This window comes from Callithrix jacchus, chromosome X (assembly GCF_049354715.1).
Source record: "Callithrix jacchus isolate 240 chromosome X, calJac240_pri, whole genome shotgun sequence".
In the NCBI taxonomy this organism is placed as follows: Eukaryota; Metazoa; Chordata; class Mammalia; order Primates; family Cebidae; genus Callithrix; species Callithrix jacchus.
Genome location: NC_133524.1, coordinates 54,485,884 through 54,502,072, shown reverse-complemented (window position 1 = coordinate 54,502,072; position 16,189 = coordinate 54,485,884). Strand labels below are relative to the sequence as shown.

Genomic DNA, 16,189 nt, shown 5'->3' with positions numbered 1-16,189 from the left:
AGTAAATAACCTAAGCAACTTAGTAGGATGCAACGAGTTGGAGTGCAAATCCTAAACACTGATCGATCACGCCTCGCCTCCTGTGACCCTGTGAGCTGAAGGGCTGAGACGGGTGGTAGTCTGGTTCCTCGACTACATACCAAAGCCATAGAGAAGACTACAACTACCAGGATGCCCCTCTCCCCGCCCCGCCCCGCCCCTCCTCGCTCCCCTTCCTCCAGCTAGAAAGCGTGTACCACCGAGAAGACGACGCAACATGGCTCCCGGAGGTGGAAGAAAGAGGCTTCACCCCTTTTGAAGCTGGAGGAAGAGCGGCCGGAGAGGAGAAAAGAGAAGTGACGAGCCCAGCCTCGCTTTTATCCTCCCAGCCTCTCCTGAGTCCAGTCTGTCTCTCCCCTTCTCTGCACCCAAATCCAATTTGTGGTTTCCTCCCCTCCCCGCCCTCATTCCCTCGCTTCCTCACCCCTCCCCTCGGGAATCCTTTTCCCGTCCCCCCCTTCGCCCCCCGCGGAGTGCGCACGCGCCCGCCCCCAGCTTCGCGCCCAGATCTTCGCCTAGCCTGCTCGCGCAGCTGCTATCTCATCTGCCCACCGACGAAGCATGGGTGTCCAGGGCTTTCAAGAGTTCCTGGAGAAGCGCTGTCCCGGGGCCGTGGTGCCCGTGGACCTCCTCAAACTCGCGCGCACGGTTTCGCGCCAGCAGCAGCAGCAGCAGCACCTGCACCGCCAGCTGCCACCGACGGCAGCCCTGGCGCCCGGGGCTCCACGCGCCGCCAGGGGCTCCGCGCCTCTGCAACCGCCGCTCCCGCCTGCCTTGGGTGCCTACTCCGGGGGCGCGGGGCCGACTCGGCACCAGCACCCCGCTCACCACTTCCACCATCACGGCCAGGCGCAGCCAGGGCTGCACCCTCCGCTGCCGCCGCCGCCCCCTCCGCTGCCCGGAGCCCGGGTACTGGTGGACGCCGGCTCGGCGCTGCCGCGGCTTTATGGCGGCTACCAGACGGATTGGGTGTGTGGCGGCCAATGGAACGCCATGCTGGGCTACTTGTCAGCGCTGTGCCAGGCTTGTGCCTATCCTGGCGGCGACGGCCTGGAGCTCGTGGTCATGTTCCCCGGGGGCCTGGGCAAGGACCGGCTGGCTGAGTGGGGCCGTCGGTGCCAGGCCGAGCGGCAGACAGCGCAACTGATCGTGGGACACGTGGGCAACAAGGGCACCCCTCCACCGCGGGCCTGGTTCCTGCCACCGGCCTGCCTGAGCCACTGCGTGAGGCTAGCACTCATCCGCTTCCGGGTCAAGGTGAGGGAGGGGCCGGATCTTAAATAACACGCCCCACACCTATTCCCTCCCAACTAAACACCTAACTACCTACCCACTTACCCGCTACCCTGCCTCCCATCTACCCGTACCCACCCGCCCAGCAGCTAACCTACCTGCCTAACTATCCTCTCCCATTTTATCCATTTACCTCCCCCTTCATGCCACCCCCTACGGATTCAGTCACCTACATGGCCATATCTCTACTCATATCATCCCAGTAGCTCGCTTTAGCTTCCCTTATCCAATTGGCCTATCTCTAGGTTTCAGCATAATCGAGGCACAATTTCTTTTGTAGCCTCACCTTTCTCCTGCTGTTTTCTGCCTCAAGCTGAAATGCCTTTACCTTGCTTTTCCTGTTGACATCTCTCCCCTGTATCTCTTTCCAGCCTCGCAGCAAACCACTTAAGCAGGTGTACACTGAACATTTTCTTCTACATTGTTTCCATCTTCACCCACTGCTGTTTTTTAACCCACCTGTCCATTCAGCCTTGTTCATTTCAACATGCGTCTTCTTCCTCCTGCCTTAGCCTAAACACATAAGCAAAAAACCCCTGATTCAGTCACTGTTCAACAAGTATTAACGCACTGAGTGTAAGGGTTTTAAAGTTATGTGAGACACTGGTCATACCCTTGGAAAGTCAGATGTATACACATGAAACATTTAATTCTATCAATGTGTATGTGATTATGCCTTATGGTCCAGACAGTAAGTACAGTTCCTGTTTTCTGTATGTGGGGGTGGTGGGATATCTTTGGACTAAAGTGGTCAGGGGAGGCTTCCCTGAAGAAGTCGGACCTCACCTGTGTCTTCAAAGATGGATTGGATTTGAATGAGTCACAAGCTTGGGAGGAGGTTGCTTTAAGTGGGAGGAAGAAAATGAGCAGAAGCAAAGAGGAATATCAAGTATGCAAAGCCCCATAGGCAGTTAAGTCCAATCTGCATGTAGTTGGGTCACTGCATATGGGGCCTGGGGAACAGCTTGGCAGCATCCCCAGTTCTTGGCACCACTGCTGTTGCTCTGTTGCTTTCCCATACTCTTAGGTTTCAAGTTCCTACGTGTAGAGAATAGCAAGGCTTGAGAAGTAAAGGAGGTGAGCAGGAAGAAGAAAAAGAAAAGTAGTACAGGGTTGGGTAGAATGAAACCGCAAACCTATTTCCCCAACCAAGGTTCTTGGGGCTTGTCCTTACAGTTAGACAGAACAGGGGATTGTGGGAATCAGTAAAGAAGTGGTGTCGCCTGGAGTGATGGAAGAAATTTTAGCTCAGAGACTAACAGACCTAGAGAAGCTTGCAGTGGTTATAGAGCTTGTGGCTGGAGTCCAGTTATGCTAGATTCCTTTTCAGCATCAAATCTGCCTAGAGTGGCTAGATTATAGTTGTTTTGATTTAAACAAATCCAGTTGTGAGCTATCTCGAACATACAAGGTAAAAAAGAAAGAAAGAAAGAAAGAAAAATAGACCCTTTTGCTTGCTCTTCTGACTGAACAGTTTAAGGTAGATTCTTTGTTCATGACTCTTTCCACTGTTTTCACTGCTGCCACCCAGGCTTTTAAGGTCTTTTTACCTCATTGTTGTTATTAACCTGGTTGCTGGCAATAGTGACCACACTGATGGAGCATTTACCACACTGATGGAGTATTTACTATGCGTCAGGTACTATGTGCTTCTTTAAAAACATTAACTCATTGGATCCTCACAATACCTATGAAGCAGTATTATCCGTTTTCCAAATGAGGAAACTGAGGCGTGGGCTTAGGAGCTTGCCCAAAGTCACGCAGAGATAAGTGGCAGGACTGAGATTTGTGCCTATGTGGTTTTCCTCCAGAGCTCATACTCTAAACAGTGCTGCTCTAAAATGAATCATTCTAAAGTGCCACTCTGATTAGATCATTTCCACACTCAGCCAAACTCTTCCTTGGCTCCTGGGTAAAGACGGTTCAGGTCATTCACTTACTCTTTTATGGAGTGCTTGCTGTAGGCTAAGTACTAGTTGTTTGCTGAAGACAGAGGTAAATAAGGGTATCCTGTCCTCAAGGAGGACAAGGTTTAGTGAAAGAGATAATAAAATTGCAGATATGGTGGGCTAATTGCAAATGTTGAAATATGTGGCTTCTTGGGGGCATGGTTAATTCTGAGCAAGGGAGTGAAAGTTGGGGAAGGCTTCACGGATTGAATCCACAAAGAGGGCTGAAGATAGTTCAGATAGTGGACAAGGGTGTGGATACCCAAATAGCCAGTTGTGAGCTCCGAATAGATTTTGATTGAAGGTTGGCAGGAGGGTTGAACACTGAGTATGGGTTTGTGGTTTCCAGCGTTTTTTGTTTATATACCCCATCAGGCAGAATCTTTTGAGAAGCAGCCCTTAGTATATTTTTGTCATACTTCGCCACACAATCTCATTTAAAAAATCCTAGCAGTTGATAAAAAAGATGGATTGAATAGATGGATATGTGATAAATACGGTATAGTAAAAATGGTAGAATCTCAGTCATGGGTATTCGGATGTTCACTGTAAAATTATTTCAATTTGCCATATGTTTGAAGTTTTTCATAATAAAATGTTGGGGGAAAATTCCCAGCAGTCCTCTTCAGTCCTTAGAACCACTCTTGAGGAATATATAAATCTTACTCCCTGTGCGAGGAATATATAAATCTTACTCCCTGTGCTAGATTATAAACGAACTCTGATCTTTTCATATTTTCCATAATGTCCTCAGTACTTTGAGTGCAGGGTGCATTGTTTTTTTCCATAATGAATAGGTCAGTGATCCTAAGAGAATGGATTGTAGGAATGACTTTTTAAAAGAGGATAGTGTGGCTCTTGATATAATGGATTTAAGACCAGCTCCAAAACTGCATATCTAAAGTGTCTATTGATGTTATCAATGAGTAAAGTTCTCTCCTGGTTCTGGTCAGTGAGTTTTTTGTTGTTATTAGAATGAAGAACTCCCTGGATTATATCACAGACTGGAAAGGTATTGATTAATAACAGATCGTGGTTTCCCTTTTCAGAGGAGTGTTCTACTGTGTTGAAGGTGGGAATTTTTCACTTGAATGATCTGCATGCCTACTATTTTTTTTTGACTGAATGTCAGTGCCTCGGAACAAAACCCACTACTGTATCTCTCCCCTCTTTGGTTTCTGTTCTTCAGGCTAGACCACAAGATGGGCCTTTATTCCCAGTCTCATTTTCATTTGTGATACAGAAAGTAGAGGTAGAAGGATGAAATAATAGATAAGTTGCTGGGTTGTCTGTTTAGCTTTAGACAACTTTGGACTTACCATGAAGAGATCCAGTGTATATTGTTGGAATGAATTTTATCATTTGGCTGGTTTCATTATGTGCTCTTCAAACCTTTGTAAATGATAATTGGTAGAAGGAAAATTAAGTAAACCCACAAATTGCTTCCTGATTGCTTCCTAAGGGTCTCAGAAACAGAGCAACCTAAAGCAGTTTTAGATTGTGATTCAAGAGATGATTTAGGGTAATTAAGGGAATGAATGCTTTGTTTTAATGGTTACTGTGTAATTAGGAAAAAACGATCATCACATCAAACCCTCCATTTCACAGCTGTACCTTTTTAGAATGGGTATGATTACATAAAATGAGTTGATTTAAAGAAAGATACTAAGTTGTGGTACTTGGATATGGCAGAAATCATGTTGGTGGCATATGAATAACTAGACTTTGAGAACAGATAACCATTTTGTGCTTTGGCTCTCTAGAATACCATAAAGCAGTGGCTACTATGCTTCCTGATTGTTTAGTTACCCTTAGTCATAGACATTCTGAAGTCAATGACTTTTCCAGGTGCTCTAATGGTTGGAAAATAATCAAAATAGTAATTACTTCTTAGGCAACAAGTTATATATTAAATACTTTAATATCTCCTTGGCTGGGCGCGGTGGCTCATGCCTGTAATCCCAGCACTTTGGGAGGCCGAGGTGGGTGGATCACAAGGTCCAGAGATCAAGACCATTTTGGTCAACATGGGGAAACCCCGTCTCTACTAAAAAAATTAAAAAATGAGCTGGGCATGGTGGCGCGTGCCTGTAATCCCAGCTACTCAGGAGGCTGAGGCAGGAGAATTGCCTGAACCCAGGAGACGGAGGTTGCGGTGAGCCGAGATCGCGCCATTGCACTCCAGCCTGGGTAACAAGAGCAAAAACTCGGTCTCAAAAAAAAAAAAAAAAAGAAAAATCTCCTTGATTTCCTGGGATACAGAGTTGCAAGAAAAAAAAAATCTCCTTTAGGCTGGGTGTGGTGGCTCATCTTGTAATCCCAGCACTTGGTGGGAGGCTAAGGCGGGTGGATCACGAGGTCAGGAGTTCAAGACCAGCCTGACCAACGTCGGGGTCCCCCGTCGCTACTAAAAATACAAAAATTAGCTGGGTGTGTTGGCATGCGACTGTAATCCCAGCTACTCAGGAGGCTAAGGCAGGAGAATCCCTTGAACCTGGGAGGTGGAGGTTGCAGTGAGCTGAGATGGCTCCACTGTGCTCCAGCTGCACGACAGGACAGAGGGAGACTCCATCTGGGGGAAAAAAAAAAAGTCTCGTTTAATCCTCAAGAGTTGGTAAGGTACATGGTAATCTCCCCATTTTACAGTTGAGTAACTGAGATACCAAGAGGTAAGATAATTTTTCTTTGTTGTAAGTACTAGTGAGTGGTGGATAAACATTCTTGTTCTAGGTTTATATTGCTCAAAGCTTCCACAATCCCACCATCCTGTTTCATTTGTTTTGTGTATTTCTGGGTAAGATTGTACATTCTTATCGGCTAGATAATATGCATAGGTAACATATATAACATTGAAGAAAAACAATCATAAGTAGATTTAAGCACTTAGTTGGTGCCGGCATTGCTAAATGTACAATAACTGCCAATACAAGGCAAATGTGTAAGCTAAGTGCCAAGTGAGTCATACTGTGTTGTTACAGGAATTCAAAAGTAGCAAACCCTGTCCTTTCTACAGTTTGAGTCTCTGCCTCTCTGGTTTCTTTCACTTATAGCATGCACAAATAATCTTTGAAAAACAAAAACTTCCCCTTTATTTTCTAATTCCTTCGAGCCATTATCTTTATCTCCTTTCTTCCCTATTCACCATTCTTGAAAATGAAGATTGTATTCCCATTTCCTAGCCTAGTGCCACTTTATATCTGATGTCACCACTCTGAAGCTGCTGCATGTGTCTCCATTCTTAACCTTTCTGGGTCCTCTTTAAGATGATTGATATCAAACTATCCTATTCTTGAACTATCCTCCTTGGATTTCATAATCCAACTCACTTCTGATTCTCCTTGTAACCTCTAGTTCTTTCTTCTCTTTTCCTTATTCCTTCTCCGCCTGCTTCTTTAAATGTTGGTGCCCTCGAGGCTTCTGTCCTAGTCATATTCTGCTTTTGTTTCCTGAGCAATCTCATCCATTGTTGTGCCTTTAAGTTTTAATTAAATTCTGATGATTCCTATTGTTCTATCTCTACTCTTCACCTCTTGTGAAATTTCAGCATATCTTTTCAGCTGTCTACTACTTGATATCTTTTAGGCCACTTAAACTAAAATATACCCAAAATGGAACTCATTATGTTTCCGAAAAACTTGTTCTACTTCTGGTATTCTCTTTTTCTATGAATAGTGTCTTTCATCAGATTCAAACCAGAGGCCGTGGAATCCTCAATTCTTCACTGTCCTGTCACTTGCCAATTTACTTGGTCATCGGATCCTTTGAGCTCACGTCAGAAATGTCTCCTGAGTCCAGCTACTTCGGTCTGTTTCCACCCCCACTGCTTTAGTTGAGGCTGCCAAAATTTCTTATCTGAACCAAGAAGACAGTGTCAACTTGTTCCTTTACCATAACACTCTCTGGACTCCATCTGCCATATTGCTGCCAGAGACACCATTCTGAAAACAAAAGTTGACACTGTTACATGCCCAAAGATGTATTTGCCAATCCTAAGTCCAGACTTCTCAGCATGGCAGATGGTGCCCTTCACAATCTGATCTCAAACTCTCTTCAGACTTATACCTGGTGCTAACCTCTGCCCACCCCTGTTCCAACCATTCTGTATTTTCTTAGTTTCCTAGACATACCATGTCCTCTCTCATAGTAGTTTTCTTATGTTTATCTTGACCTTTGCATAGCAAATTCCTCCTTATTCCTGCCCAAAAGTTATCACTATAGAATCTTTCCTAGCCAGTGTAAATGATGCCTTCCGTTTACTACCAGAGTACTCTGTTCTACCACTCTCATATTTTTTCTCTTTCATAGTATTTTCATATCACACAATTCTCTTTTTTTTTTTTTTTTTTTTTTTTTTTTGAGACGGAGTTTCGCTCTTGTTACCCAGGCTGGAGTGCAATGGCGCGATCTCGGCTCACCACAACCTCCGCCTCCTGGGTTCAGGCAATTCTCCTGCCTCAGCCTCCTGAGTAGCTGGGATTACAGGCACGCACCACCGTGCCCAGCTAAATTTTTTGTATTTTTAGTAGAGACGGTGTTTTACCATGTTGACCAGGATGGTCTCGATCTCTTGACCTCGTGATCCACCCGCCTCGGCCTCCCAAAGTGCTGGGATTACAGGCTTGAGCCACTGCGCCCGGTCCACAATTCTCTTTTAAATGAGTTCCAAAAGGGCAGAGATTTGCTCTAGGACTTGACGTATATAAAATGATGTTTGCTGAGAGAGAGAGATTGGTCGATTTGCCTTTACAGGTCAGAGAAGGAAGAATTTAGAATCAGTGCTATACAATGTTATATGTTAATTCCATCTGAATGAACTCAGATTGCAAACTGAATTGCGAAACTCCTGTTACCCAGAAGTTTTGTAACTGCCTAACAATGCATTTATAGAATATATTCCCCTTTGATGGTAGTAATAGTATTTACCACATGGGCTAGGTAACTCACCTATATTCATTAGGTTATTTAATCTTCACAGCCACCCATCAGGAGAGGTATTAATCTCTTATTTTTTTCTCTACTCCTATGACAGTCTGTCTTTTTTTTTTTTTTTTTTGAGACGGAGTCTCACTGTGTGGCCCAGTCTGTAGTACAGTGGCGTGATCTCAGCTCACTTCAACCTCCACCTCCTGGGTTCAAGCGATTCTCCTGCTGCAGCCTCCTGAGTTGCTGGGACTACTCAGGCGCACACCACCATGCCCAGCTAATTTTTGTATTTTTAGTAGAGACGGAGTTTCACCATGTTGGCCAGGCTTGTCTCGAACTCCTGACCTCAGGTGATCTACTAGCCTCAGCCTCTTAAAGTACGGGGATTACAGGCGTGAGTCACCACGCCTAGACTAAATCTCTATTTTTTTATAGCAAAAAAAAAAAAAACAGGCTTAGTGTAGTCACTGGCTCCAGGTTGCACTGCTAGAACGTGGTTGGACCCTGATTTGGACCTAAAGATATTTGACACCAAAATCCTTCCATCTTCAACGTATCTCAAAACAGTATAGTTGCATTTTTTTTTTTTTTTTTTTTTTGAGACGGAGTTTCGCTCTGTTACCCAGGCTGGAGTGAAATGGCGTGATCTCGGCTCACCGCAACCTCCGCCTCCTGGGTTCAGGCAGTTCTCCTGCCTCAGCCTCCTGAGTAGCTGGGATTACAGGCACGCGCCACCGTGCCCAGCTAATTTTTTGTATTTTTAGTAGAGATGGGGTTTCACCATGTTGACCAGGATGGTCTCAGTCTCTTGACCTCGTGATCCAGCCGCCTCGGCCTCCCAAAGTGCTGGGATTACAGTCTTGAGTCACCGTACCCGGCCATAGTTGCATTTTTATTGTGACATTTTAATAACTTTTTCCAGAATACTTTTTCTTATGTTTAGTTTGTGTAGCATAATGGCTAACAACACAGGCCTTGGAGCCGTACTGCCCGGGTTTAGATCCCTATTCTTCTAAGTACTCGTTATATAAGCTTAGGCAAGTTACTTGCTCTGTTCCTCAGTTTAACAGTAATACCTACATCGCAAATTTTGTTTTGAGTGTTAAGTGATTTAACATATAAGTAATATGCTTAGAATATTATGTGGCATGTAGTAAATACCATATAACTGCTAGCTACTGTTATATTGACTAAAATATCTTGTAGCAGGGCATGGTGGAGCGCGCCTATAGTCCCAGCTACTCGGGAGGCTGAGGCAAGAGGATTGCTTGAGCCTGGGAGGTTGAGGTTTCAGTGAGCCGAGATTGCACTACTGCACTGCAGCCTGGGCGACAGAGTAAGACCCTACAAAAAAATTATAAAATATCCCTTGTGCCTAGTAGGTTCAACATTGATCATCTCGTGTTAAGCTTAGCATGGCATGCCTTCATGATCTGCCTGCCGTTGTCTAGCCTCATTCCACCCCATTTTTCTTATCAGGACAATGCTTTTCAGTTCAATTGACATTTTTGAGCATCTTTTCTGTGCCAGACACTGTGCTAAGTACTATGAACAGCAGAATTCATTTACTCAGCCAGTATTTATTGGACTCCTACTGTGTGCCAGGCAAAGTTCAAGATTGTTAGGATACAGCAGTGAATAAAACGGATTTCTGACCTCATGAAACTTATATTCTAATGGAGAAGATAGACAACAAACAAGATAAATGGGCAAATATGTTTTGTGACATAGGAAATGCTGTGGAGAAAATGAAGTAGGGAAATGAGATAAGGAGTGTTAAGTAAGGGGTACAAAACATGGTACTCTACCCTTCCGGGAACTCTAGTAAAGTCCCCAGGATCATTTCTCTGGCCCTTATCATTTGGCCCAGGTACATAACCAATAGAAGTGGCAGAAACTAGGATTTGCATACCAGAAGCAAAACCCTTGCCCATTCATCTGTATTACATGAGGAAATTACAAAGGTTATGGCAAACTGGCAGCCCGTAGCCCAGATGTGGCTCATGAATCTATTTTTGCATTGGCCCTCACATTTTTTTCCTTTTCTTTTTGAAAGAACTTCATGTATTTTCATTGATCAATAGTGTTCACCAGGATCTGAAATCAAATAATGCACTTGGACTGAATATTAAGGCATCATCTGGTTGAATGAATTGAATGATTATCATTTCCTGCTGTCATTTAACTTGCATTATATGAGTACACTTCTTTTTTAACAAGTTTGAATTTGTTGCCAACTTTTAAAAATTGTGAAATGTTGCAAAAAAAGTCTCTTGCCAACTACTCGTGAAATATCAGATCCTCTGGCAATACTGGTTGACCCCTTTTGGTGAAGCACATGTTCTTCATTTATTGGTCTCTACAGCACCAAGTGTCTCCCTGCCACAGTGATGAAGTGCCACTTGTCACTTACGGTAGACATCTTCTCCATTGGCTCCCAATGATTCCCACCTCCTGGTATTCACACCCTTTTGTAATCTCCTCCCGCTTCTCTGTGGGCTGGACCTAGTGACTTGCTTCTGATGGGCAGACTACAACAATAGTGATGGGATGTCACTTCCAAGATAAGGTTATAAAAAACGGTGACTTCCATCTTGTTTGCACTCTCTCTCTCTTTCTCTTTGGCTCTTCTTGCTTGATCACTCTGATGAAGCAAGCTGCCATATTGTGAGCTGCCCTATGGAGGCCCACAGGACAAGAAACGGAGGGAAGCCTCCAACCAACACTCAGTGAGGAACTGAGGCCCTCAGTCCAACTACAGCCCACAAGGAACTGAATTGCTGCCAACAACCACGTACGCGAGTGAGCTTGGAAGCGGATCCTTCCCCAGGCGAGCCTTGAGATGACTGCAGCCCTGGCTGGCACCTTGATTGAAGCTTGAAAGAGACTTTGAGCCAGAGGACCCAGCTAAGCCATGCCTGCAGATACTATGAGATAATAAATGTTGTTTTAAGCCACTAAGTTTGGGGGCTAATTTGTTACACAGAAATAGATAACTGAAACACCATTGATTGTTGTGCTTGTTCTTTTTAAATAACATTTTTGATGAACATGAAATGTTTCTCATACCTACATCTGTGCAAAGTGAAAAAAATCTTTTTTATGAAAAAAGTTCACATACTTAAAGAATAGGAGACAGCGTGTTTCTATGTGGAATTGATGAATTTTCATACACATCTAAATAAAATGTGTCTGTTGAAAGACTGCAATTTAAGATACCATTTAAAAGTAAACCATGGTAAGAAATATCAGTATATGGCCAGGCATGGTGGCTAACGCCTATAATCCCAACACTTTGGGAGGCCGAGGCGAGTGGATCACCTGAGGTTGGGAGTTCAAGACCAGCCTGACCAACATGGAGAAACCCTGTCTCTACTAAAAATACAAAATTAGCCAGGCGTGGTGGCGCATACATATATATCACAACTACTCAGGAGGCTGAGGCAGGAGAATCACTTGAACCCAGGAGGCGGAGGTTGTGGTGAGCCGAGATCACTCCAGCCTGGGCAACAAGAGTGAAACTCTGTCTTAAAAAACAAAAGGAAAGAAATAACAGTATACAAAAATGATGAGTGCTGAAATGAAAAGAACTTTAAAATGTACTTGGAATTTCAACAGGCTATATTTCTGGATACAGATAAAATAAGCTATGCCACAAAAGGCAATTATGTATTAAATGGAATAATTGCCAGGGCTTGAAAGCCTTTTTTATGCAGTAGTTTTATAAAAGTGTTTGTTGAGTACAGCAGAAATTATGTTATAAACAAGCATTTGCACAGGTAGGAAATACTTTTGCTCAAGATGTCAAATATTGATGGCTAAACGTTCTTGGAACAGATTTAGTCAAAAAGGTAAATTATTTTTGAGATTCAGATAGCAGCTGGTTACAGCATTTAAAGACTCCATCCACGTAGCTATGCATTTAGCTGTATACCTAGCCAGTGGTTCTCAAAGTATGGTCTTGGACCAACAGCACTATACTATCTGGAAACATGTTGGAAATACACATTCTCAGGTCCCTACCCCATCAGACCTACAGAATCAGAAACTGGAGGGAAAGGTAGGGGAGCTTGTGGATCCAGTTCAATGAGCCCTCCAGATGATTCTGATATATGCTGAAGTTTGAGAGCCACTGCACTTAGGTATGATTCATGTGTTAAGAATTTGATGTAACCTAACTCTTGGACTCATCACAGGTACATCTGGAAATACCTGGATTTTGTGTGATGGAAAAAGTCTTGAGATTTTTAATATCAATTGGTCAAAATTAGTAAGTATGACTACAGATTGTGCTTCTGCAATAGTGTTAAAAACTGTTGGACCCAAGAAATTTGAAGCAGAAACTTTCCAGGGACCTAAACTTAAAGCCATTTCTGCTAAAAAGTTTAAAATGAATCAGTCAGATCAGGAACTAGTAATTAACATTGTGGTTTGCACCACAATTGAATACTCTGCTTGGTGAATTACTAAGTGCATGTTATAGACATCTGTCCTATTACATGGAGGTTGATTGGCTTAGTTGAGGCATGCTACTCAAGACACTGAAAAAAATGACTTGGCATCCAAAGGGCATTCACCACACCCGCAAAGATTGAAATAAAATATTTGGCTTGTTTGGTTGATTTTACAACTCATCTAGACACTATGAATGAAAACAGTGTTGTTCAGAAATACCTTCACAAATGTATGGTTGTGCTTGCTTCCTAGCAAAGGCATAATTTTATGCCTTTGGGAAACTCATTTGGCAAGAGATAAACTGGCTGACTTTCCTTTGCTGAAATTGGTTTCCAAGAATTGAAAGTGATGGCCTGAATTACATTCCCACAGTTGTGGGGTTGTCTGTTGAATTCCAGAAAAGGTTCTCTGACATATTTGGTGAAAGTGAACTAATATTGTTCAATTAGCCTTTCTCAGTGTTTAGCGTATGAAAGAAGAACTGCAATGGAGATTCTGAATTACTGTGCCTTGGTACTGAAAATGAAGCATGATGTCATCGAAATGCTGAATTCTACAAATATCTTGGAAGTAGTTACCGAAATATAAAAAATACTATGCCAAACGTCTGTGTTTGGAAATGCCTACATTTCTAAATAGCTGTTTTCATTATGAAATAGGATCACATTAGTCACTTGAAGTTAAAGCATTCAAGGCTCAATTCTGTACTCCATGTTGTAACACAAAAATATGAGACCTAACATTGACCTCTTGGCATGTAAATGTGTCAGGCCTCCAGTTCCAAGTCAAAGGAGAATAAACTACAAAAAAATGTAATGATAAATTTTTTAGTTTTTCACTTATGTTTTTAATTTGAAATGTGAACTCTGGTATTTTGCGTGTATAAACACCCACAGCTTAAATAAAAATTACATATCTGTGTGTGTGTTTTTTATTTTTAAACATAAGGTCTTGCTCTGTTGTCCAGGTTGGAGTGCAGTGGTGTGAACATGGCTCACTATAACTTTGAACTCCTGGACTCAAACAATCCTTCCACCTCAGCCTCCCCGGTAGCTAGGACTGTTGGCATGTGCCACCACATCCAGCTAACTTTTTAAGTTTTATTTGTTTGTTTGTTTGTTTTAGAGACAGGATCTTGCTGGGTTACTCAGGCTGACTTCAAAATCCTGGCCTCTCAAGCAATCCTCCTGCCTCAGCCTCGCGAAGTGCTGGGATTACGCACCATACCTGACCAAAAATTACATTTCTGGAAGTTAATTTTTATTTACTCAGCCCCTTCACTCGTGTTAACTGCCCATCCCTGTAAGCATTTACGGCCCCTGGTCCGAGGACTCAGAAATTTCTTGTGATAATGTCTGCATTTCATGTGCTTTCTGAGGTAACCCAGACGCTCCCTTGGATTCTCGCTCTCTTAATCCTGAGGGTACTTTTCATGTGACCTCTGACTTTTCAATCGTGTAGATTCACTTTGGGCTGAACAAGTGTCTATTTTGGTATCTACTTGTATCAAATTATTTCTGAGGACCTTCAGACAACAGTGCATACCACAAACTTCATCTCTGCAGAACAGACTTTCATAACTACTTAGTCTGTGCCAGATATTTTACTATAAATTCTAAGTCCTAGACTTGGGTAGGAATTAGCTAAATCTCCATTTTACAGATGAAGAAGCCAAGTGACTGTCTCATGACTTGTCCCAACAAACTCTGACCATAGGTTCACTGGATGCCAAAGCTCCTTCTGTGTACACTGATAACAAATAAGAATAGTTTCCAGCCTGTAGTTGATACAACATGTTTTTTAAAAAGGCAAGTTTTTCCTTTTGTTCTTAAATGTAATGGAAAGTTTCATCTGCAGAATGGGCTGGCTTCTGGCAGCCAAAGAGTAAGAATACTAAAATTGGGCCGGGCGCAGTAGCTCATGCCTGTAATTCTAGCACTTTGGGAGGCTGAGGTGGGTGGATCACCTGAGGTTAGGAGTTCAAGAGGCAGCTTGGCCAGTATGGTGAAACCCTCTCTCTACTAGAAGTACAAAAGTTAGCCAGGTGTGGTGGTGGGCACCTGTAATCCCAGCTACTAGGGAGGCTGAGGCAGGAAGATTGCTTGAACCTGGAGGTGGAGGTTGCAGTGAGCCAAGACCATGCCATTATACTACAGCCTGGGTGACAAGAACAACACTCCGTTTCAGAACAAAAAAGAACAAGTACTAAAATTGGGTACTCACAAAATAAGTACCTTAATGGTGTATACTGAATGCTGGATCAGTATTCCACTACTTCTAGCTTGACTGCCGTATTCCATGTATGTGTGTGTAGATAATTGAAATTCCTACAGTTGAGAGGGAAGGCCACTTTATCAGTGTTTCCTGGAATTTGCTGGGGTTCCTGATAGCTGCTATTTTTTTATATATTATTCTTTAGCTTTGTGGTTATCAGTCTGGTCTCTTAATGGTTGGTTGTTGAACTCCACAATGTAGTGATGCGTATTTGCATCAACAGTAGTTTCAGTCTGTACTTATTAGTAGTTAGACTTCAAGGTACATGGCCTTCCAGTTGAAAGTCATTCGTATTTCTATTGCTGAACCAGACTTACACATAATCCATCCCGTCCTCTTATAAGGTGATGCTTCCTTGTTACCTCTGATTTCTTTTTGCCTTGGTAAGAACAGGTAGAGAAGATAGTCCACAGAACTCTGCCCATGTCAGTCACTAGTTTGGTGTATTTAGCATGGCAGAGGGACTTGAGGGAATATGGGACAAGCTGGAGGAAGTCAAGTACTACAGAGGTCAGAAAGCAGTATTGCATCTAGTTTGAAGTTACTTTAACAAGCATTTATTATACTCTTTCTACAGTCCAGGCAGAGTGCTGACATAATTCTGCCACTAATGGCTTACAATCTAGTTATTTTTTTATGCCCTTGTGTTTATTGTATGACTTGTCAGTTGATCTCAAGTTACTTTATGCCCAGTTTTCCAGTTCCCTTTATTTAAGAAACAATGTACTTCATGGAAAGAGCATTATTTATTCATTTTTTAGAGACAAGGTCTCATTCTTACTCAGACTGTGTGCAGTACATGATCTTGGCTCACTACAGCCTCAACCTCCTGGGCTTAAGTGATCCTCCCACCTCAGCCTCCTGAGTAGCTGAGACCACAGGCATGTGCCATCATCCCTGGCTAATTTTTTAGACAATTTTTGGTCGAGATGGAATCTCACTGTGTTGCTCAGGTGATCCTCCTGCCTCTGCCTCTGCCTGTGCCTCTGCCTCCCAAAGTGCTGGGATTACAGGCATGAGCCACCATGCCCAGCCCTGAAAGAGCATTATTTTGAAGTCAGACCTAATTGTTTCATATCCAAGTACTGCCATATTGCTGTGTGATTAGGGGCAAGTTATTAAGTTTTCCAAGCTTCTGTTTTCTCTTTAAATAAAGGAGATGGAGGGGGATGAATGATCTAATGCCCATTTCACAGAGTTAGAAAGATAAATGAAATATGCCTAATCCAGTGTCTGTCTTGAAATATTAATCACTA

At 43.2% G+C, this 16,189-nt stretch overlaps 1 protein-coding gene across 2 annotated transcripts in view; it reads left to right on the top strand.

The window, feature by feature from the left end:
* Positions 1-251: 251 nt before the first annotated feature.
* Positions 252-16,189, top strand: part of FAM120C (family with sequence similarity 120 member C) — a 105,075-nt gene continuing 89,137 nt past the window's right edge. Inside the window, exons 1-2 of one of the 2 annotated variants that reach the window (XM_035287576.3) lie at positions 252-1,296; positions 10,858-13,580. In XM_035287576.3, the coding sequence (XP_035143467.1) occupies positions 601-1,296; positions 10,858-10,875 (714 nt within the window). In that variant the 5' untranslated portion in view covers positions 252-600 and the 3' untranslated portion in view covers positions 10,876-13,580. Of the gene's footprint in view, positions 1,297-10,857; positions 13,581-16,189 lie in introns of those variants that run through there. The other variant, XM_002807889.6, reaches the window with a different exon arrangement.